The following is a 22,500-nucleotide window of genomic DNA, read 5'->3' on the forward strand; positions in this document are numbered from 1 at the left end:
CTATGTGCGTGTGTGTGTGCATACATGTGTCTGTAAGGGGCAGATATGTTGAAGTACCCTTTGGGAAACTCAAATCTAATGAAATCTAACGCTCCTGACAGGGTCATGCTTGTGGTGGTCGGGATGTGCCTCTTTGCTTTTCTGAGCAGAGCCATCAAGTGTGTTATGCCTTTTGGCAGTATTTGATTGCATGTGATTGGTTTTTTCCCCATTGGGAGCTGGCACATACATATATATTCTGCATACTGTGGGTGAGCGGTTCATGGGTTTTGAATACAATCACGTTTCAGGATCAAATCGAAAATCCGATTCTAAACAAATATTATTAAATGCACGATTCCTAGCAATCGAACAAAATTAGCCAGGTGATTCCAACTGGCATGGCTTGGAACGTGTTTTTGTCTTGTCTTTGTTTGTGCTGTGCTCACTCAACATAGATCTTCCTTGTAAAATAGCCGGGCAACTGGCGAAACGGGATCAACCGTGTAAAATATAAAATAAACTCAAAAATTCAAAGAGTGTGGATTCCTGCAGTCACGAAATCTTCAAATCATATAGACTCCCTTGACCAGCCTGCACTGGCCAGCGTGGTGAAGTATGGCCATGCGACAGCGTGAGCGACACAAGGGAAGGCCTTCATCCCACATTGGATTGAGAAAGCGCCAAACATTTAAGTGTTTCCCTGCTAATAATATTTAACTGCACAAAATCGATCAGACAGAATCCAATTGGATGACTTTGGTACAATGTGGTTTTCATTCAAAGCTATTCTGATTGCAGCAATGTGAATCCGATCTCCTGAACAGGGAGCATTGATCGGCTCATGGTAGTTTATGATGATGACCTCATCCGATAGAATACACCTGTATATACGAAGTACACAAAGGCAAAGTATTCATGTGCTCTGACAAACATTATATTCGTATTATAACGACAGCAAAATCTCTCAAAGCTGGGGGAGAGCCTTTCCTGTTATGGAGGGTACTAGACATATTTGAAAATTATTGATAAGCATTTCATTATCACCTAAAATGTACATTTACTACATATTTAATAACTTACTGATAATACGCATAAGTACAGGCATCCTTCGCATAACACGCGACATGCGCTGTATGAAGCCTATTTTCCCATAAGCATCCATGTTGTCGGGGGGGGGGGTGCGTAACCGAAGAAAAATGAAGCATCATTTCATAATTTTAGCCCTGGATTTACAAAATACGTATTAATGCAACTAACAATGCTATTGACATTATAAAAAAAATACTAAATGAGTTTAATAACAATAATTAAAATCAAACAGATTACTACCTACAAAGATTACTTAAGGAGTCCCTTCAGGGCTTCTTGAACTGCTCCGTGGGCTGCTTGCAGCAGCAGCAGCGCGTGATGCCCGTCACATTCGGCACTGACGTGGACGCGGTCACACCATCAGACATATATTTATTTTTTATTTGAATTTTTATCATTGAAAATTGTATTTTGAAATATTTACTTACACAATGTTTTCTCTCTTTCTTGAGCGCGTAACTGTGAAACGCAGAACGTAAGTGTGAAGTATTCCCCCAAAAGATGAATTGCGTAACTGCGAATTGAGTAAGGGGGTTGGCGTTACGCAAGGGATGCCTGTAATTAAATGCTATTATAATTTCTAATTTAATATCATTTCAAAATCACTGCTGTTCAGCTTACTCTCTCATCGTCTCCAAGAAGTGGAGGTGGAAGGCTGAGGTTCACTCGATGTAGAAAGATTACGTGTTTTTCTGAAGGTATTGGAGAATGTATTATATTTGTAATTTAAATCTTAAATAACTGTGAAAAAAAATTAAGGGAACACCGTCAGAGCATGTATCAAATTTTGAAAAATAATAACCGGTTTTACCCTTCCTAGCAATCTCACCTGTAAGATATAGGGACTATATTACTTTCAGAACACTGTATTAAATCGTTTGTTAAGAAGAAAACAAGATGTCCATTATAAACCAGTGCAGTGTCTTAAATAAATCACCCTGTATATTTATGAACATGTATAACGTTAATTTAATTTTATTTAAACGATGCACTTCTTCCTGGCCTGACATTTATGAGCCTCTGTATTATGTTTGCGAGGGTCTTTGCGAGTGGTCACAAAGGTCACATGTAATTTGCGTGGCCTGGTCATATAGGTCATTGGGAATTTGGACATTTAATCTAAAAAACGATCCCTGTGGTGAAGATATGTTATTACATATGGCTGATTTAAAATTTAAAATAACAATATTGCATTTATAACCTGGCCGTTCACATACAATGGCCAAATTTAAACCACAACATAATTCACAAAATATATGAGTCATGGATTAATTTAATGAAAAGGAGATGTAACGTCACTTCGCAGAAGGGTCTATCATATGAGATCCATGAGTCACTCTGAGAATGTAAATGTGTGACTTAAGTAAATAATTGGAAATATTACAGCCTCCTTGGGTCAAATAATGGGTGACGTACCAAGATATTATTAGAGACATATTTTTATCAAAATATAATAATAGAATATTTACAGGGTTGTAAAAAGCAGTATTTGTTTCACATTCATTTAACTCTGGCGAGTGTTAACTTCATACGGCATTACTCGTAATGTTTCACCTGGAAGGACTCGACGGGAGCTCACCATATTGAAAATTGCATATAAACTGAAATTTAAATGGATTATAAAATCTAATTCCACAATCTAAACTGGTAATTAATGCTGTTGTAAAAGATGACTAATTTTAATTCAAATTATGTTTTGGCTGTAGACGTTGTGAATTACTGTTTATATAAAACAAAATCATCATCAGTCTTTGGTTCTTTTGGTAAAGTCACGAGAAGAACCAAAGAGTAAGGATCCCTGCAGTCACGAAAACTTCAAATCTAGAATGAACATCATCATCAGTCATTAGCAATCCACTGCTGGATGAAAGACGACCCAAGCTGTCACCATCTCTAAAAGTCCTGTAATGTAATAAAGATAAAGATCCCCCGTATATCCTGAATACATGAGGTCATGTCAACTATCCGGTTACTTATATTCTTGGTTATTTCGGTAAAGTCACGTAGAAGGGAAACAATAAAATAATAAAAATATAAAACAATAAAATTCTCACGACGTTTCTTGCTGTGGATTTCACACCTGATGATGATTGTTTGTGTTGCAGTCGACACTTCATGAGAATTTTATTGTTTTATATTTTTATTATTTTATTGTTTCCCTTCTACGTGACTTTGCCGAAAGAACAAAGAATATAAATCCCTGCAGTCACGAAAGCTTTCAATAAAAATGTATCCGGTTACTTGTTATATTGTCTTAAATTTTAGAGCAGAACATATGCGGAAATGAACCGTGTATAAGCTGAAATGTAATCAATACTAACTTACAATATTTGTGGAGGAAAGCCTCGCTGAGATTCGATGGCTTTATTTTCAAAATATTTCATATTCTTGCCAAATATGTTTTTTTTCCCCATGCAGTTACACATTTTTCTTCTTGGTTCTTTCGGTAAAGTCACGTAGAAGGGAAGTAATAAAATAATAAAAATAAAACATAATAAAATTATTCTCACGACGTTTCGGCCACAACGCAAGTAGCCGTCCTCAGGTGAAAACCAGGTCTGTCGAGGCGACAGCTTTGACGCTTGTATAATTACGTGGGATTTTTTCCTGTCTTTCTACACAGGTTAATTTCGTCTTGTTTGTGAACATTGTGAGAGTCTTGGCAACCAAGCTCAGGGAGACAAACGCGGCAAGACAAGAATCGCGGCAGCAGTACAGGTAATATGCCTATAGCAATGTAGCTAGGTAGCACGCTGTCTCAGCCTGATGAAGACGCAGTGTAGCAGTCATTGTCAAGACGCCATCATCGCCAACGCCAATTATGACACCACACCTCCCGTTGTGTCCTTACTTCTACTAGGCCAGTGAGCTGTTGCGCAGTTGATAATTGACACTGTCTGGTTTCAGCCCCTTGGTCACTCACGTCTGGGTGCTACCCCAATGCCTGGCTCAGCAATGTGCTCTCCCCTCTTCCAGGCTACATTATTGATGCTTTATTTGCCATGCTTTGTTTAACATTTCCAACACTGTAATTTGCTGCACTTTCGAACATAAATGATTAATTAGATCACAGTCGGCCATAGTTAAGATGAATGATATTGAGGAATGTTTTATAAATATTGACATTTATATTTAAATACACCCAGAGATCAGTTACCAAGGCAAATTCATCATCATTCAATGTCTATTCACTGATGGATGCAGGCCTGCTCACGTCATTACCATCTCTTAGAGTCCTGCGATGTTGCAATGTATCCCCCACTCCTGCACAGGAGCTGATCCCATTACTCTGTCTTCAAGGTGTTCATTTTCCCTCCGATCGCTGCTTTTTTTATCAACCGTCATGTGTGTGTATGTATGTTCAACTTCTTTCGCACCGTACGTAGCTAACCGTGCTATTTGGAGGTGCGGGGAAAGGACAAGAAACGAAACACAAAGAGCAGTTCTAATGAAATTAGTTTACAATTTACATGTAAAAGTGCATGGCTCCAGTGGTTTCCGAATATCGGAAGAGCATTCCAGACGGCCGCAGAAGCACATCTGAAAGCGTGCGATGTAGTGGCCATCTTTGTTCAATGGTTAGTCGAAAGCCGCTGCGAAGTTTGTGTGATGGTTTATACTCCTGAATGAAATTAGCAGGGTCATGTCCATCAATATAACGTTCTATTTAGCGATGTGTCCTGCCCAAGCCCACTAACTTAAACAAGATGTCTCTTCAAATGTGTTCTTCTTTGATATATGTGTTCGTCCTTGTGTACTTCTCAGCATGTATCTCTAATTTTTTTTCATAATTTTCAGTTTTTGTTTCACGTTTTTTGTAACATCCTATGTTTCTATTACCCATGTCATGGCAGATACTATGCACTGATTTAATACTTCATCTTACTCGCATGTTTACTGAATAATGTTGTTCCTAGTTCGCCTAAACGGAAATGGTTAATTGTTTATTTGCTTCAGCAAACCTGTGTGTGTGTGTTTTGTGTTTGTCCACATTTATCTTGAGCCTCACTTTTGAGTCTTCTTTGTTAGGTACTTCAATCGTTTCCCATCTGGTCCACCACTTCCCATAATAATTTTGTTATGGTTGTGTTTTCAGCGAATCTGAGATGGTTAACATATTCATCATATATCGTCATGCCTTTCATTACGGTAACTGCACTTGCGATTGCTTTTGACATACAGTATATCTATGTTTGTTTACATATCAGTGCTATTGGCAACCTACATCTGTTTAATGTTAAATATTTATATTGCTTAGTTTGGTAATTTGTGCTGTTATCAATCTGAAGATAATCTGCCAGAGGTGATATATGCTGCAGGAATTTAATATTTAGCTTTGATTTGATATTGATTTATAATCGGTGTATTCTCCATTCCTTGTGTAAGTGTTTTTGCTTTCGTTCTGATTGCTTTACTTCATCGCTGTACTTTATTGTTGTCATTTTGGTGACCCAGGTCGTGATTCTTGCACACAAAACTCATTCTGATCTCTTGAGTCCTCACCTGGTTTAAAAAGAAAAATTAACTTGAAAACTATTGGATGACTGCAACAGATTCTACTTAATCCAATATATTTGCATAGTGTAAATAAATCCATTATGTTCTTTCATCTGTATATGTATATCTCAAATGAGCTCAAGCCTCCTGGAAATCATCTGACTTCTGTGTGGCCACCCCACTTTGAATCCCTTCTCTCTCCCTGTCCTCTGTGGAAACAGACGCTGCTCTGTGCAGTTTGAGACCCTAATGTAGCCCATTCCTCCCTCTCCTCGACTTTACTCATCTTTTGGTCCCATTTTTCAATTAATTTTCCATCCTTTTCATCTCATTTCCCATTCGTTTTATTGTCTCTTCCGGATACTTTTCCTCTTCCCAATGTGTACTACAGGTAAAACGTTGCTAGAAGTGTATGCAAGTGTGAAAATAAGTATAGAGGCTATCATTTTTCACATCAGTTTTATCTCACTTTTATTGATAAAAGAAGTCCATGATAGACGTATTTAATTTCAGTGTAAGATTTAGTAATTATGCTTGCTATAATTCTAGATTTGAAGCTTTCGTGACTGCAATGATTCATATTCTCAGGTTTTTTCGGTAAAGTCACGTAGGTAAAACATTAAAAGTAATGAAAGTAAAATAAAACAAAACAAAAATAAAAATAAAATTCACGACGTTTCGGAGGCAACACAAGTCTCCGTCATCAGGTGGGACCGTCACAGCCAGATTAGCTGCATCAAGTGAAGCAATGATTCAAAATGTAATCCCTTATAAGCAAGTTGAAGGGGGGGAGGAGAGGGGGGGGGGAGTTCATCAGAATGTGGTAGCCAATGAATGGAACGTATCGGGAGGGAGGGGGGTGGGGAGGGGGAGGGAGCCAACAAAACATTTGGCGACGGCTTGGACGCGGCTGCTGCGCACGCCAACACAATGGGCAGAAAGGGGGGAGGGGAGGTCTGATACACATGATAGAACAAAGGAACGAAAATGCCCATGTTTATACCAATGCAGGCTGAAAAATGAAGAGAGTACTGTTAAAAATAACTGGGGATGTTAACACTCGGTGAAGTAAATTAAAATAGTGCCTGTCAGATAAGATGGTCCAAAAAGTGTAATTAAGTCTTTTTTGCGTGGTTTATAACATCTTTCCAGTGATTACTGAGTTTGTACCCATCATCACGGTTGAAATTATGTCTGTGTTTGTATATTTGTATGGCTTCGTGTACAAACCTTTGATGGTAGCCAGGAGGCTTGCAGAGAACCTTGGTCTCGGAAAAGACAATATCATGAGAGCCCGCCGAGTTGTAGCAATGATCGGCAACGGCCGAAGAATCAGTTCTGCCGTGTTTCAGATCTGACTTGTGCTCGCGGACACGATCAGCAACATGACGTTTTGTTTCTCCAATGTAGCAATCACCACAAATGCAACTCAATTTGTAGACTCCAGGATACTGTAAGTCAGGAACGACATCCTTCACAGATGGAATCAGATCACGGATTTTATGCACTGTGCTGAATCGGACTTGGATCTTATGTTTGTTTAGAATTTTGGAGATCTTTTTGGTCACGCCTGCTATGTATGGTAACGTGATAGTTTTGGTCGGAGTTTCATGTGGTTGTTTCTGTGTGGTGGGAGAGACAGCTTGGCGGATAGTACGGTCAGAGTATCCGTTCATCCTGAGGGCCCGATGTACATGTCTTAATTCATCAGTCAGGTGGTGTTGGTCAGAAATGCCATGGGCTCTGTGGTATAGCGTTTTGATGAGAGAATTCTTTTGAGATGGGTGGTGGTGGGAATCCGGTTTCAGGTAGGAATCTGTGTGGGTGGCTTTCCTGTAGACAGAATGTCCCAAGGATCCGTCAAGCCTCCTCTTAAACAGAATATCCAAGAATGGTAGTTTACCGTCTTTCTCCACTTCCATGGTGAATCTGATAGATGGGTGTCTAGAATTGATGTGGTCCAAGAAGTGGTTCAATGCTGGGAGGCCATGTGGCCAGATGACGAAAGTGTCATCCACATATCTCTTCCACAGGGAAGGACGCAGGGTGGATGTCTGGATGGCGTCTGATTCAAACTTTTCCATGAAAATGTTGGCTATAACTGGTGACAAGGGGGAGCCCATAGGGGTACCCTCATTCTGTTTGTAGAAGGTGCCATTCCAGGTAAAATAGGTGTTGGTGAGGCAATGCCTAACCAGCGCAGGTACATCAGAATTCAATCCCTGTTGGACTAAGTCCTCAATTATTGTTAGGGTGTCCGGTACTGGGACTTTGGTAAACAAAGATACTACATCAAAGCTGACGAGAATGTCATCAGGAGATAGTACCATGTCCTTAACCATAGAGACTAATTGGGTTGAGTTGAGTACTGCCGAAGAGGTCTTGCCTGTGAAGGGGAGCAGAGTATCTGATAGAAAACGGGCTAGTTTGTACGTCGGAGAGTTTATCGTCGACACGATGGGTCGTAGCGGGGTGCCTTCTTTATGGATTTTAGGAAGACCATAGAGTCTGGGAGGTCTTGCCGCCGATGGTTTTAGAGAGGGACGTTTGCTTGGTTCGATTAGGGAAGTCGAACTCATGATGATACTGTTGGTTTTTGTCGTTAGGCTTTTAGTGGGATCGTTTTTAATTTTGGAGTAACTCCCATCATTAAGAAGGTCCAGGATTTTGTTGTTGTATGAATCTTTATCCATGATGACCGTGGCATTGCCCTTGTCTGCCGAGAGGATGACTATATCATCTCTCTTTTTTAAATTCGCGAGTTCAGAGCGTTCGTTTTTGCTGATGTTACTAGTGGGTTTCTTAGCATTCTTGAGAATAGTAGCTATTTCAGCTCTTGCTACATCAGCATGGATGTGTCCTATGCCTCTGAGGGCTACATCAATCTGAGAAATCATATCCTCTACTGGTATATATTTAGGGGTGACGGCGAAATTTAGTCCTTTGGCCAGTACCGTTTTTAGATTGACAATCTAAAAACGGTACTGGCCAAAGGACTAAATTTCGCCGTCACCCCTAAATATATACCAGTAGAGGATATGATTTCTCAGATTGATGTAGCCCTCAGAGGCATAGGACACATCCATGCTGATGTAGCAAGAGCTGAAATAGCTACTATTCTCAAGAATGCTAAGAAACCCACTAGTAACATCAGCAAAAACGAACGCTCTGAACTCGCGAATTTAAAAAAGAGAGATGATATAGTCATCCTCTCGGCAGACAAGGGCAATGCCACGGTCATCATGGATAAAGATTCATACAACAACAAAATCCTGGACCTTCTTAATGATGGGAGTTACTCCAAAATTAAAAACGATCCCACTAAAAGCCTAACGACAAAAACCAACAGTATCATCATGAGTTCGACTTCCCTAATCGAACCAAGCAAACGTCCCTCTCTAAAACCATCGGCGGCAAGACCTCCCAGACTCTATGGTCTTCCTAAAATCCATAAAGAAGGCACCCCGCTATGACCCATCGTGTCGACGATAAACTCTCCGACGTACAAACTAGCCCGTTTTCTATCAGATACTCTGCTCCCCTTCACAGGCAAGACCTCTTCGGCAGTACTCAACTCAACCCAATTAGTCTCTATGGTTAAGGACATGGTACTATCTCCTGATGACATTCTCGTCAGCTTTGATGTAGTATCTTTGTTTACCAAAGTCCCAGTACCGGACACCCTAACAATAATTGAGGACTTAGTCCAACAGGGATTGAATTCTGATGTACCTGCGCTGGTTAGGCATTGCCTCACCAACACCTATTTTACCTGGAATGGCACCTTCTACAAACAGAATGAGGGTACCCCTATGGGCTCCCCCTTGTCACCAGTTATAGCCAACATTTTCATGGAAAAGTTTGAATCAGACGCCATCCAGACATCCACCCTGCGTCCTTCCCTGTGGAAGAGATATGTGGATGACACTTTCGTCATCTGGCCACATGGCCTCCCAGCATTGAACCACTTCTTGGACCACATCAATTCTAGACACCCATCTATCAGATTCACCATGGAAGTGGAGAAAGACGGTAAACTACCATTCTTGGATATTCTGTTTAAGAGGAGGCTTGACGGATCCTTGGGACATTCTGTCTACAGGAAAGCCACCCACACAGATTCCTACCTGAAACCGGATTCCCACCACCACCCATCTCAAAAGAATTCTCTCATCAAAACGCTATACCACAGAGCCCATGGCATTTCTGACCAACACCACCTGACTGATGAATTAAGACATGTACATCGGGCCCTCAGGATGAACGGATACTCTGACCGTACTATCCGCCAAGCTGTCTCTCCCACCACACAGAAACAACCACATGAAACTCCGACCAAAACTATCACGTTACCATACATAGCAGGCGTGACCAAAAAGATCTCCAAAATTCTAAACAAACATAAGATCCAAGTCCGATTCAGCACAGTGCATAAAATCCGTGATCTGATTCCATCTGTGAAGGATGTCGTTCCTGACTTACAGTATCCTGGAGTCTACAAATTGAGTTGCATTTGTGGTGATTGCTACATTGGAGAAACAAAACGTCATGTTGCTGATCGTGTCCGCGAGCACAAGTCAGATCTGAAACACGGCAGAACTGATTCTTCGGCCGTTGCCGATCATTGCTACAACTCGGCGGGCTCTCATGATATTGTCTTTTCCGAGACCAAGGTTCTCTGCAAGCCTCCTGGCTACCATCAAAGGTTTGTACACGAAGCCATACAAATATACAAACACAGACATAATTTCAACCGTGATGATGGGTACAAACTCAGTAATCACTGGAAAGATGTTATAAACCACGCAAAAAAGACTTAATTACACTTTTTGGACCATCTTATCTGACAGGCACTATTTTAATTTACTTCACCGAGTGTTAACATCCCCAGTTATTTTTAACAGTACTCTCTTCATTTTTCAGCCTGCATTGGTATAAACATGGGCATTTTCGTTCCTTTGTTCTATCATGTGTATCAGACCTCCCCTCCCCCCTTTCTGCCCATTGTGTTGGCGTGCGCAGCAGCCGCGTCCAAGCCGTCGCCAAATGTTTTGTTGGCTCCCTCCCCCTCCCACCCCCCTCCCTCCCGATACGTTCCATTCATTGGCTACCACATTCTGATGAACTCCCCCCCCCCTCTCCTCCCCCCCTTCAACTTGCTTATAAGGGATTACATTTTGAATCATTGCTTCACTTGATGCAGCTAATCTGGCTGTGACGGTCCCACCTGATGACGGAGACTTGTGTTGCCTCCGAAACGTCGTGAATTTTATTTTTATTTTTGTTTTGTTTTATTTTACTTTCATTACTTTTAATGTTTTACCTACGTGACTTTACCGAAAAAACCTGAGAATATGCTTGCTATGTTTTGATCCAACAATGGTGCCACTTTTTTGATGTCACAATTTTACTCTGTGTGACCCAGTAGCTTTTCCTTCTTTTCAATTCCCAGTTGAGTGGTTTCCTATGCAGATATTGCAATTGGAACATCCTGCTCACCTGAAAAGTATTTATTTACTGGGATATATGATTTTATATGCTAATAGAGATCTAAATCCATTTCTTACTCCAGTTGTATTATTGTTCCGTTTATAGCATGCGTTCAAATTCAACGTTGCATTCTAATGGATAATATTTGCGATCAAATAATCATCAATTTCCCTTTTTTTGCATTAATTCGCCCAATGCTTAGTATGGCATCTTCCATCATTTTTATATTGTTTTACATTTTCATACCTTTTCATGCCTCTCCTTGTTATTTAACATTTGTCATCTATTTCCTCCAACCCCCTCCTTTCATATCATAATCAATTGCAATGTAAAACATACTATAATTTATCACATACATTTCATCATTCTTATTCTCATTGGATTTTTCTATTTTTTACAAAGAACCAGTCTAAATTACCATTCCTCCTTAACAATTTTTATGGTATATGTGCTGGTCTTCCCTGTAATCAGCTTTTTTCTCCCTTTGGAAATGTTGAATTATAACTTGCATCGTACCAGACTCCAATCACTTCCACTGACGATATAGAGTGAGTCCATGAGAATCAAGTCAATTTAAATTATAATATTGCTGCTTGGGCTACCATTTTCATTTTCCTATGACATTTACCAATCATCTACTTATTTGTACCTTTTTCTAATCTTTGCACTGAAGTCACCTATTATGATGTTGTCGTGTTTTATTCTCTCATTCAGAAGTCGGATAATTTCTTCATATAATTGATCTATTTCCACATCTTGTTAGCTCATTGTTGGAGTGTATATTTGCTCCAAAAATGGACTTTGAAGTACTATCTGAAGTACTCTAAAATGACATGTGATTCTCAGAGTTTACAAGAATCCCAATCATTTATAATTCCCTCTTTGCCTGAGCTCTCCTACAGCTAAGTTAAAGTGTGCAGACATGAACGGAATTACTTCTATTGACATCTTAACCTCAAGTTATATACAGTACTCAATGTTATGTTTAATGTTGACCGTTGTATAAAAGGATCAAAAGGTTTTTTTGTGAAAAGATTACATGGTTCACTAAAATGTAAAAAAGTACACGGTGCTAAAAGTTTAATTTTGAAAGTTCAATATTTTTCAAGAAAATATAAAGATTTTAATCTTGTCTCCACCAAATACCACGAGAGAAACACAATAATATCCAAATGTGATTACACATTATTTAAACGATTGCCTTTGTTGTTGATTGAGGTTTTTTTTATTACTTAATTCATTTAATCGTTGACCAGGGCAGATTATTTATCGAGAAAGCAATGCAGTTATAGAAAACAAATACTGTATCTACACACAAGTTCTGTATCTACATACAATCCTAGGTTAATAATTTTACAAAAATAGTGCTGTCTGGCATTGAATCATTTTCTACAAATTAACATTTCCCATCTGACTGCAGCATGAATTACTTTGGTTTTTGCCTATTTTTTCTCATGAAGACAACACGCAACATTAAGGATAGACAAAATATTGCATTGTCTTGTGCCTGGTGGCCCAATAGAGGTCTGTAGCAGCACAACAAAAAGGCGTACAGCCCCAAAGAGACTCGTCGTTCTACAAAACCTGTGCATCCCCAGCTGCCCATAGGCAAGCCTCAATGCTGCTCAACTTCAAAGTTGTAATGAGATTGGCCTTACTGAGAGTGATAGAGTCGTGAAAGTTGAAACCTCCCGCTACGAGCTTAATAAGGTCTGGAGTGAACTCTGTTGGAGTGGACTCTATTGCTGCGAGGTGTGATGTATTATAATGGGGCTCCCTATAGTGCTCTGTGATTCCATCCTCGCCAACTGTAAAACACGGAAAAGGCATGACACATATGTTAGTTGCATCTGTACTTAATTTGCATATTGATCTACCTGTGGCTTTGTTTTCTGCCAACGTTTGTACTTGCTATCTTGAGACCAGTATTTCAGCCAGAAGCCTCAATTTTATCACGATTAGTGGACTCAAGCCAATTATTTTAATTCCACATTAAAATGGTTTGGAGAGATGTTTTTCATAGAATGACCATTGTTGACTTCCTCTAGAGCAGGGATCGGCAACCTGCAGCTCTGGAGCTGCATGCAGCTCTTTAAGGACTGCTTCATGGCATTATTTATTAAGGACCACCTCGTATTCAAACATCGGCTCTTAAAATATTTAGTGTGTTTACCGAATTCCGAAAAAAAATGCCTCTTCTTGTAATGATGGACTAAGTTGACTACGGACAAAGATGTCAATTCACAACCTTTCAATTTTTAGTCATTGCTTTCTGACCACAATGCTACCTGGCCAGACAAAAGTAACATCTTTCTGGCACCTTATTCAAACACGTATTGCCTGTAATCAATGCAGTGATCAACGAACACCTGCTGAATACTTACAAGAAGGTGATGACACACAACACTGCTAACATGCTATTCTGTGTATATTTCCCACAGGAAACTACTCAAGTCCACGCTGGTCCTGATGCCATTGTTTGGTGTCCACTACGTGCTATTTGCAGCCATGCCCTACACAGACGTGATAGGCTTGGCGTGGCAGATCCAGATGTACTACGAGATGACCTTCAACTCTTTCCAGGCAACTGCTCTGAAAATTAATACTTCATTGAATCATTGCCACTCACATGAATCATTCATGTTCGAACTTTACTATTTCCCATTTTACTAAGTAAAGGACCGTAAGCACTATAATGCCTTTACTGATTGTTACAGGGATTTTGTTTTCAGTCATGTTAAAAACACCAACATTTTACAAACATTTCATGAGCACGGTTGGCAATGTACAGCGCAAAATAAGTTCAGCATACATGCATACATACCCTCCCCAATCAACTACAGCTGTTCTCCATAATACAGTTTTTTTGGGTTAGATAGCGTAAATATAAATGTGTTGTTAAACCCGCCACCACCCGACAGCCAATGAGTAAGGTTTGTCACGTGAACAAAACATGGCAAGTCGTTACAGCTGTTCTGTTTTTTCCATAGCGCCAGGTTGCGTCTCGTTTGCTTTTTTTACTTGCCTATGGTTTTAATTTGCTCCTTCAGGGATATCCTTGTTTACATTTATATGGAAAGATACATATTATTAGACTCCTTAACTATTCAAATAAACGTAGTGTTAACTTATTTGGGCTTCTGTTCCATTTCTTTGTTAATTTCCACATATAAATGGGTACAACCAGTTAGTCGATTTGGCAGGTCGCGTATGGTGGGGCAGTGTGGGTACTGGCTTCTTCCTAGACAATTTGCCAGCGTGAAAAAAAGGCCAAAACACCCTCTAAAGGGCTCTCTTCGGCTCCATAAAGTGAAGGCCCTTCTACCAGCAACAGTGTGAGCACCTTTATCTTGTCACCTATTCTTTGAATACAAGTGATATTTATATTTTTACATCAAATAAACTCAACTAGAGCCACATTAATTGTTTAAAATTAAGTCTCAGCGCCCAAGGCTGATAGTGGCAATCGACAGCAGCTTCTTGAGAATGCTAACAGGAGTGGGGTAAATATCCTACAATCTGTGAGTTTGCCTTGCTTTAGCTTCTCATGACCAAGGCAACGGCGAACATGCTTCTCACAATAAGTGCACTCGAGACTAATAAGCACTGCATGTTCTGCGAATGTAAACAAAAAAGGGAATTGTGAAGAAACCCCATTATTTTCTTTTGCAGGGATTTTTCGTGGCAATAATATATTGCTTTTGCAATGGCGAGGTAAGACCCTTTGTATTGTTTGTATGTGTGCTTGTGTTTTCAAAACCTATGAACGTTGTTCGCTCATAAATCAAGAACACTGCATCCATATCAATGCCGTTAATGCATCAGAGCCACATTTTTGTATACATCATGTCTTCCTTTCCACCATGATGTTAAGGTTAATGTGTTTGCCATTTCATCGATGCATGCAATTTATGTTGATGTGCATCTCCGCATCAATGTAACAAGGTGGAATATTGAATGACGCGGAAGTGTAGATTTCTGAGAAATGTGCTCGTGGAGAGCATAACATTTTTACAAACGTAAAGCAGTGTCATTGCTGTGATGCAACAAATGTGTGGGTGACGTTGGTGGATCAAACAGAGATGACGCTATGATGTGTACGAGTTTTCAGCATGCTGGGCGACTAGGCGTCAACAGGGGCAGCACGGCAAGTATGTTTTAGATAGGTTATCTAAGAATAGGGTTATTCTAGAGGTGCATTACACGTTCCTCATCAGGCTGACCAGAGGTTTCATCGAACCGAACACTGACAACTCGAACCATTAAATGTCGCAAGAACATTGTATCGTGTTTAAATATGTTTGGATATTATCTTGTACTGGTAGGAACCTCCTGGTTACACCAGCCCACAGAGGATTATTGTGTCCGTCCGTCGTGCAGGGAGGGGCTGGGTGGGGAGGGAGGGGCTGGGAAGGGAGGGCAGGTTGGGGTGGGGAGGGTGGGGCTGGGTGGGGGGTAGGAGTGGTGGGGCTGGGTGGGGAGGGGCTGGTCACCCCGTGGTGTCCTTATAAAACTCAACGTTTAACCTACTCACGCCGGCTTGTGCCCGCCCTCACAGTCGGGCATATTTGCGGAATACACCACGCCGCCGTTGACCCTGGCCATTGACCGAACAACCCAACGTTCCTACCAGCTCCCTCCGCAGGAATGTGTTTTATATTGCCCACATACAATCACTACATGTATACTACATTGCACTCTTCCTTTATAAATCAGTATTGTGCGTATTTGAATTCAAAGCCAAATATTAATTTAAATTAATTTTTCAATAAAATTACACATCTCTCTTTCTCCCCTTTTACTCCATCTATGCTCCTCAATGTCCATATATGTTCCTGGGTTCGATTTCTGCTCACGACCAATACCAGTGAAGATTGTCTGAACTGGTATTGAGCCTCCCCTAGGTTGACTCAGCCTCAAATGAGTACCTGGTGCAGTGTGTAAACATCGCCACTGGGGAGACAAAGGCGGTCGGGCGTGGTGCTAGCCACCCAACCCCTCATGTACTGTTCCGGCCTTCATAGGTGCTCGCTAACAGCCCTTGCCCCTGCAGTCTGTTAAGGCTATAGGGGGATCTTTGTCTTTTGCCTGTTTATGTCTATCAACTTATCTATCTCTGTCTCCCTCTGTCTCTCTGGAGTCCTCTGTCTCTATCGTTCTCTTTGTATCACTCTATCAGTGTCTTCCTCTGCCTCTATCTGGAGGTCTTCTTCTATCTCCCCATGCCTCTGACTTTTTGTCTGCCTGTCTCTCTACTCCTGTCTCCCTGTGTCTCTCTGATTTTTGGGGAAGGGGTAGAGTGGTGTGCCAATAATTGACGAGTAGTACAGTCTTGTTCGTCACTCCTACGCCAAACGCCACTATCATCACCATAAAAATAATCACCACTACTATCATCTTCACTACTGTGCTTATCATCATAATCAACATTACTATGATCTATCTCCATTACCACCACAATCGCTAATGTCCTCAGAACCACCACCTTAAGTCAGCTCATGCATATTTTTATCAACACCATTGTCATACAATATCTATCACCATCAGCCAATTGCATATCATTGTCATCCAACATCAATCAGTGCATATAATCACCATCATCTTACTTTATTTAATGCATTGGCGACGCCAAGAGGGTGGTGTACCCTGGGAGGCATCAGCCAATGTCTATATTCATTATCATCATCATAACCAATGCACTCACCAGAACCATTTTCATAATTAATTACTTTCACTACCAGGGCCTGTGAATAGCATTTCGCTGAGCACTGATGGAGAGGGACCACACTTGCATCCGGGCTGTGCTCGTGCAAATGTATTGGCATGGCATCTTGTGATTGGCCAGGGGCGATGATGGCAAGCCATCTACACCAGGGGTTTTTTTTTGGTGAAAATTCATTTTATTGACCGATAAAATGCTGAAATTTAAATTTCATGAGGGGCCAGATTTAAGCAACAGCAGTCACTTCAAATTATATTCGTTGTTAATAGATTATATTGTAATCGATTAGAAAAGAAAATTAAATCTAATAAGCTGACAGCCTATGCACTCGTTTTGTATTTTAATGTTTTTTTTAATTAAAATAAATAAAACAAATGTTAATCGGGGTACACACCCCAACGTCCCAAACAACCGATCTACCACTGCAAAATACCAAGAAACACCAACCCTTGGGATTGATAAAAGCGATGATAGCTCTTGAAACGGGGTTTGAACAATGTGCAGGAGTAACAGTAATGGGATTTGTATTTTTTGTGTACCAAAATACTTCACAATGAGTACTGTACACAACACCTGGAATACCTTTAATTGGATGACATGAAACCCAATTACTCTATCTCTTCAGTTGTTGTTTCCCAGAGATTTTATTTTTCCATTCATGTTAAAAACACTGCATTTGGGTGACAGTGGTTCTTTTATTTAGAGATTCTCTTTCAAAGTGCTCTCACGTGGAAAGATTGCACATTTAAGCACAGGTCTAGATGGGCTGCATCTGTTGATGTCACTACAAGAGCTGAGCCTCAATTGCTACTCATCAAGCTTTATCGAAACGAGTGGTTTTCAACCTTTTTTGGCTACTGTACCTCTTGTTGGACTTTGTTTTAAATGAATAACCCCCTTGCCTGACCCAACATCGTTCTGAGAAATAAATGTTTTTATAATGACCATCAATATTTTAACCACTTGTTGATTTTGTGAGGTATCCTAACTAGCGAGTAACTTCAAGTGAATAAAAGCAAAAATCAACGGACGCTCTGCATGTGTGACGTAATGTGTTCGTGCTCGCTGGTTACTCTTAGAAACCGCATTGTTTACGATCAATGAGTTTAGAAATGTATTTTATATCGTTCTAGGTTACCGTATGGATAAAAAAAATTATAATAGTCATTTTATATTGGAAGATTCATACATTATTATTCACCAATGACTCATGCATGATATAATTTCACACATTGTCACGTACCCCCTGGCATCCGTGTACCCCCGTTTGAGAACCACTGCTCTAAACAACGTATGCTAGAGATGCTTTTCGGACTTTCACGTTTTGAAGGATAATTTTGGATATTTTTTTCACATTTTCTAGATTATTCACATTCGTTTTAGCTTAAACTATGTTTGTGCTAACAATAGTGATGTTACCAGACGCCACGCGACACCATCTTTGGTAAGAAAAGCACACAAGTTACGTCATTCATGCTGACGGGGTCAATCTTAAACTAAATATGTTTTCGGATAATCCGAAATTTCCATATGTGGCCTCGATTTCCAGAATTTTCAGATCAATCCAAACATCAGGAATGCACGACTCGTGCACACCAATGTCAGCACTCGCAGAGCTGCACCACAGTGTCCCTTTGGTCGAATATCGGCAGAAAATGCCCATACCTTATCTGCATGCATGCCACGTGAATTACGACACTCTCTGATGCCACACAGTTTGGTTAATGGAGAGGTATATGCACCACTCTATGTTAACCGTTGATGACGGTAATAATAATTAGATTTTTTTTACGTAGTTGCTTCATTTGGGGGGAATAATTATTGAAATTACACACCTCTGCTGACTGATTGTAGCTTTGTGATGCCCAAATTCTAAGTGAAGTAGAATTGCTCATTAGTAAAAAAAGAAATTACTTCACCAAGGCAGTACAATTTTTTTTAAATCACCTCCTGTGCTCTATTACGGATTGTGCTTGTTTTAAGACTCACAAACACAAAGATCCCCGATTTACCCTTGGACAGACTGTTGAGGCAAGGTACTGTTAGCGAACACTGATTTGGCCCCAGACGGCAAACGATGGGGTGGGTGGCCAAAACTATGACCGGCCACCTTTGTCTCCCGATTGCTGATGTTTTACACACTGCACCAGGTACTATTTTAAGGTCGAGTCGACCTAGAGGAGGCCCAGGACCACTTCAGCTATTCATTACCGATGTTGGCTGTGAGTGGGAATCGACCCACGCACACACACACACACGCACAGGCGTTCAAATCTACTTGCGCAGGTGCACACACGCATCCATACCATTTACAGCATGTAAAATAATACATACAAAGACAGATATTCCCCAATGTTAGCATATATAAACTATTGTGGCAAGTCCTGGTGTACTCAGAAAATGCATGCCCAGTCATCTTTGATTCCCAAGTTGTGATGTCCAGACATTCCAACGAAAACCTTACATAAAAAGTGTGTTTTGAGACTCAGTGAGGCTTTTCTTCGTAAATCATCATTTGTTAACGAAATAACTTTTGTGGCTTGTGTAATGTAGTGTGCATGTGAGGTAGGTGCCTACGTTTAAGAAACCCATTGTGTCAGTTTCCAGATATTCTAGATTTAGTCAATCCAGAGGAATCCCAAAACCAAGTCGGCATGGTAGTTGTGCAAATCCAGTGCATTATTGAACCTGGGTCGCTGAGTGTTTGAAACACCGTGGACGCTAACCATTGCATGCTCGCACAATGCAGGTGCGCGGGGAGATGAAGAAGCTGTGGTCACGGTGGAGCTTGAACCAGGCCCTCAAACGAAGGAGTGGGAGCTGCAGCTACAACATGGCTGCGAGCGTTGGCACCCTGAGCAGCGTGCGAGCCGTCGCTATCCCGAGCGCGGCGAGGGCGGCGAGGCAAGGTCTCACCCCGGAGAGGGACGCGACGATAGCTCTCATGAGAAGGCAGCCGCCACCCGACGAGCAGCGGGTTGTGGCCATCGCACAGCAACCGTACGACGAAGCGTTCAGAGAACTGTCACGGAGCATGCGCTTGTCAGACACAACCAAAGTGCTATGGGCCTCCATAGAGCCCAACGACCAGGTGTCCACCAGTCTGGAAGCTGACCTGAGAGCACCATCCTTTCAGGGTTTAAGACTTGCCAGTGGTTGTTCTAAAACCGAGGATAACCAAGCCGTCGAAGCGTGTGGATGCTCTTCCTTCGGGGAGACGTCTCAAGGTGCTGCAAAAGCCCCCGATGAACAAAGTAATGCAGGCGACGGGTTTCAACCCAGTCCTGGGCCTCGGCAAGCCTTGAGCACCTGCGTTCAAAAGGAAATATGCCCCGCGGCATCTCCTGAGCCGTGGAACTTGCCAGGATATGTCACGTACAGTTCGGAGGTGGAAAAGAATTTCAAGGTTATCTCGCTTAGCCCTTGCTGTCAAAATCCATCGCAGCCTGGCAACAAAGGCAGCCAAAAAGCCGGAGACTATGAGTGGCCAGTGATTACAATTTTAAAGGATGAGGGAATTATGTGAATACAAATGCTGCAACTTGTGCATAAGGGAGCTATTGAGCATAGGTAAGATGAATGTCGGTTGATGGATTAGGTTAAGATGTTCACAATTGAACAATCTATATAAAAAGAAAACTGAAATTGATATGGTAACATTCCTCTACTATCGTGACACTTGATATGTTGTGGCTAGTAGCTTGTTAATTGCGTACTGTTTTACAGCAGCAGCATTTTATTTGAATTTCGTTTATCGTGATAAATTCTTGATGTAAACCAATTGTTACCGATATACGCGTTTCATGTTAAATGTTTTATAATGCAAAAAGGATCTGCTGGGACACCTAGATTGTGTTGAGGTGATCGTGTTTAACAGCATTTGTGACCGTATGTATTAAATAGAGTTGATATGGTATATTCTGAAATGAGGGTAAAACTATTCAGTGCTTAATTTTCAGACTTCTATTTTGTGCGTGGCTTTTGTTTCAACTGTGTCACAAGTGACATTAAATGAATATTTCTGTAGATGTATTGAAATGAAAAACACACCACACTTTTGTTTGCCAGGCCAGTTGCTTCTTTTGTTTGCATTTTTGACTACTTGTGTTGTGGTTATTGCAAACATGATGCCTTGTATAAAGGTGTCAGTTTTGTACCAGTTTAAAAGGGTAAAAACATACTACTAAATATGTATTATGAAATTAAACCAGAACGCCCACTAATGCCTTATTAATGAAAATAAATTACTAAAACTATTGCAAAGAAGGAATCAGTCAATTGGAATTGAATCAATATTAGATGCTGGCAGGAGCAAAAAGCAAAGCACAAGAGAAAGTGCGGCAGGCAGATACGATCTCACCAAAGAAAATTCACAAGAATACTTGAATACATTTGCTTAAAATAGGATTGGGAGAAATAAATGCATAATGAGCCTCGGTGAATACATTTAATAATTTTGGAATGGCTGACGACATATCTTCTCTTACCTATACATGTCATTGTTTGTCTGTCTGTGTGTGTGGCCGAAACATGCGAAGGATTTGGTTCGCAAACCGTGGGGTTGACGTTTTAAAAAAAAGTCGCCAGGTAGCACGCCATAAGCCCCGTGCTGAGACAGCGCTATTCCGATTTCGCATGTCACCTTTAAAGTAGTTTAATTAGCGATTTAGTGCCGTTTTCGGTTACTTATTTATTACATTGCGCATGCACGACCCCACCAACTCACACGCGTTCGGTGGGGGTGAGAGGGGAATTCTCGTTCGTGTGGACACTGCGCAAGGTAACACACACAGATTTACAGCTCCCTTCAAACATGTATTACCATGACTGTTTGCTCATTACAAATAGCCTTTTATAGGTTACATTTCATGACAGGGATTAACCAATGTTTATGACAGTTACCCTAAGTAACACGATTTTTCTCCCCGACTACCACTATCGTTGCTTTAGCGACCACGTCTTTACGTGAGTCCATGACACTTATGTACACGTTTTCTCTTTGAACATAGGTACATTTCTAAATATCACTGTCCTGCTCACAAAAAACAGGTTTGAGGGGAAGAATAGCCTTTTTCTGTACTCTTGAGGCATAACCAGCCACGTAATATCACTTACTGCGCAGGGGCACACCAATATATATAAATATACTCATTGCTATTACGTCTTCATTCTATCATATTTACACTTGTCCCGTCCGTACGGGGGTTGAGCAGTGACGTTATGTCAATGACGCTTGATTGGTGCCCATCTGCTCATAGTTACAGGTAGGTTAGGTTCATTTTGTATTCGTTGACTTTCATTTATTTGCCGCTCTTACTCGCGGCAAGCGTTTGCACCAAAATGGCGGAACACCCTCGTAGTCGCTCCTAATTACTTACTTATTATACACACGTGCATTTCCCCTCTCCCTTGCTTCTTTCGCTTAAGTCACGTACATAGAAAACTATTCTTTCCAAACTTATTTAGTCTATATAAAAGTTGGAGTGTGTACGTCCATGTGTGCGTGTGAGTAAATATATGTGTGTTCGTTGTGTCTGTGCGAGTCCGTGTGTGTGTGCGTCAATGTGTGTGTGAGTCAATATGTGTGTGTGACAGTCGCGGTGTTTGTTTGTGAACGTCCATGTGTGTGTCTGCGGTGTGTGTTTAAGTCGATGTGTGTGTGTGTCAGTCTTTGTGTGTGTGTAAGTCCATGCGTGTGTGTGTTAGTCCATATGTGTGTG

At 40.9% G+C, this 22,500-nt stretch overlaps 1 protein-coding gene across 1 annotated transcript in view; it reads left to right on the forward strand.

The window, feature by feature from the left end:
- PTH1R (parathyroid hormone 1 receptor) overlaps positions 1-20,704 on the forward strand; it is a 55,399-nt gene extending 34,695 nt beyond the window's left edge. Inside the window, exons 10-13 of the mRNA XM_078604151.1 lie at positions 3,695-3,789; positions 13,500-13,641; positions 14,731-14,772; positions 19,530-20,704. Of these exons, the coding sequence (XP_078460277.1) occupies positions 3,695-3,789; positions 13,500-13,641; positions 14,731-14,772; positions 19,530-20,306 (1,056 nt within the window). The 3' untranslated portion in view covers positions 20,307-20,704. The remainder of the gene's footprint in view (positions 1-3,694; positions 3,790-13,499; positions 13,642-14,730; positions 14,773-19,529) is intronic.
- Positions 20,705-22,500: the final 1,796 nt, after the last annotated feature.

This window comes from Lampetra planeri, chromosome 21, assembly GCF_965212315.1.
Source record: "Lampetra planeri chromosome 21, kcLamPlan1.2.h2, whole genome shotgun sequence".
Taxonomy (NCBI): Eukaryota; Metazoa; Chordata; class Hyperoartia; order Petromyzontiformes; family Petromyzontidae; genus Lampetra; species Lampetra planeri.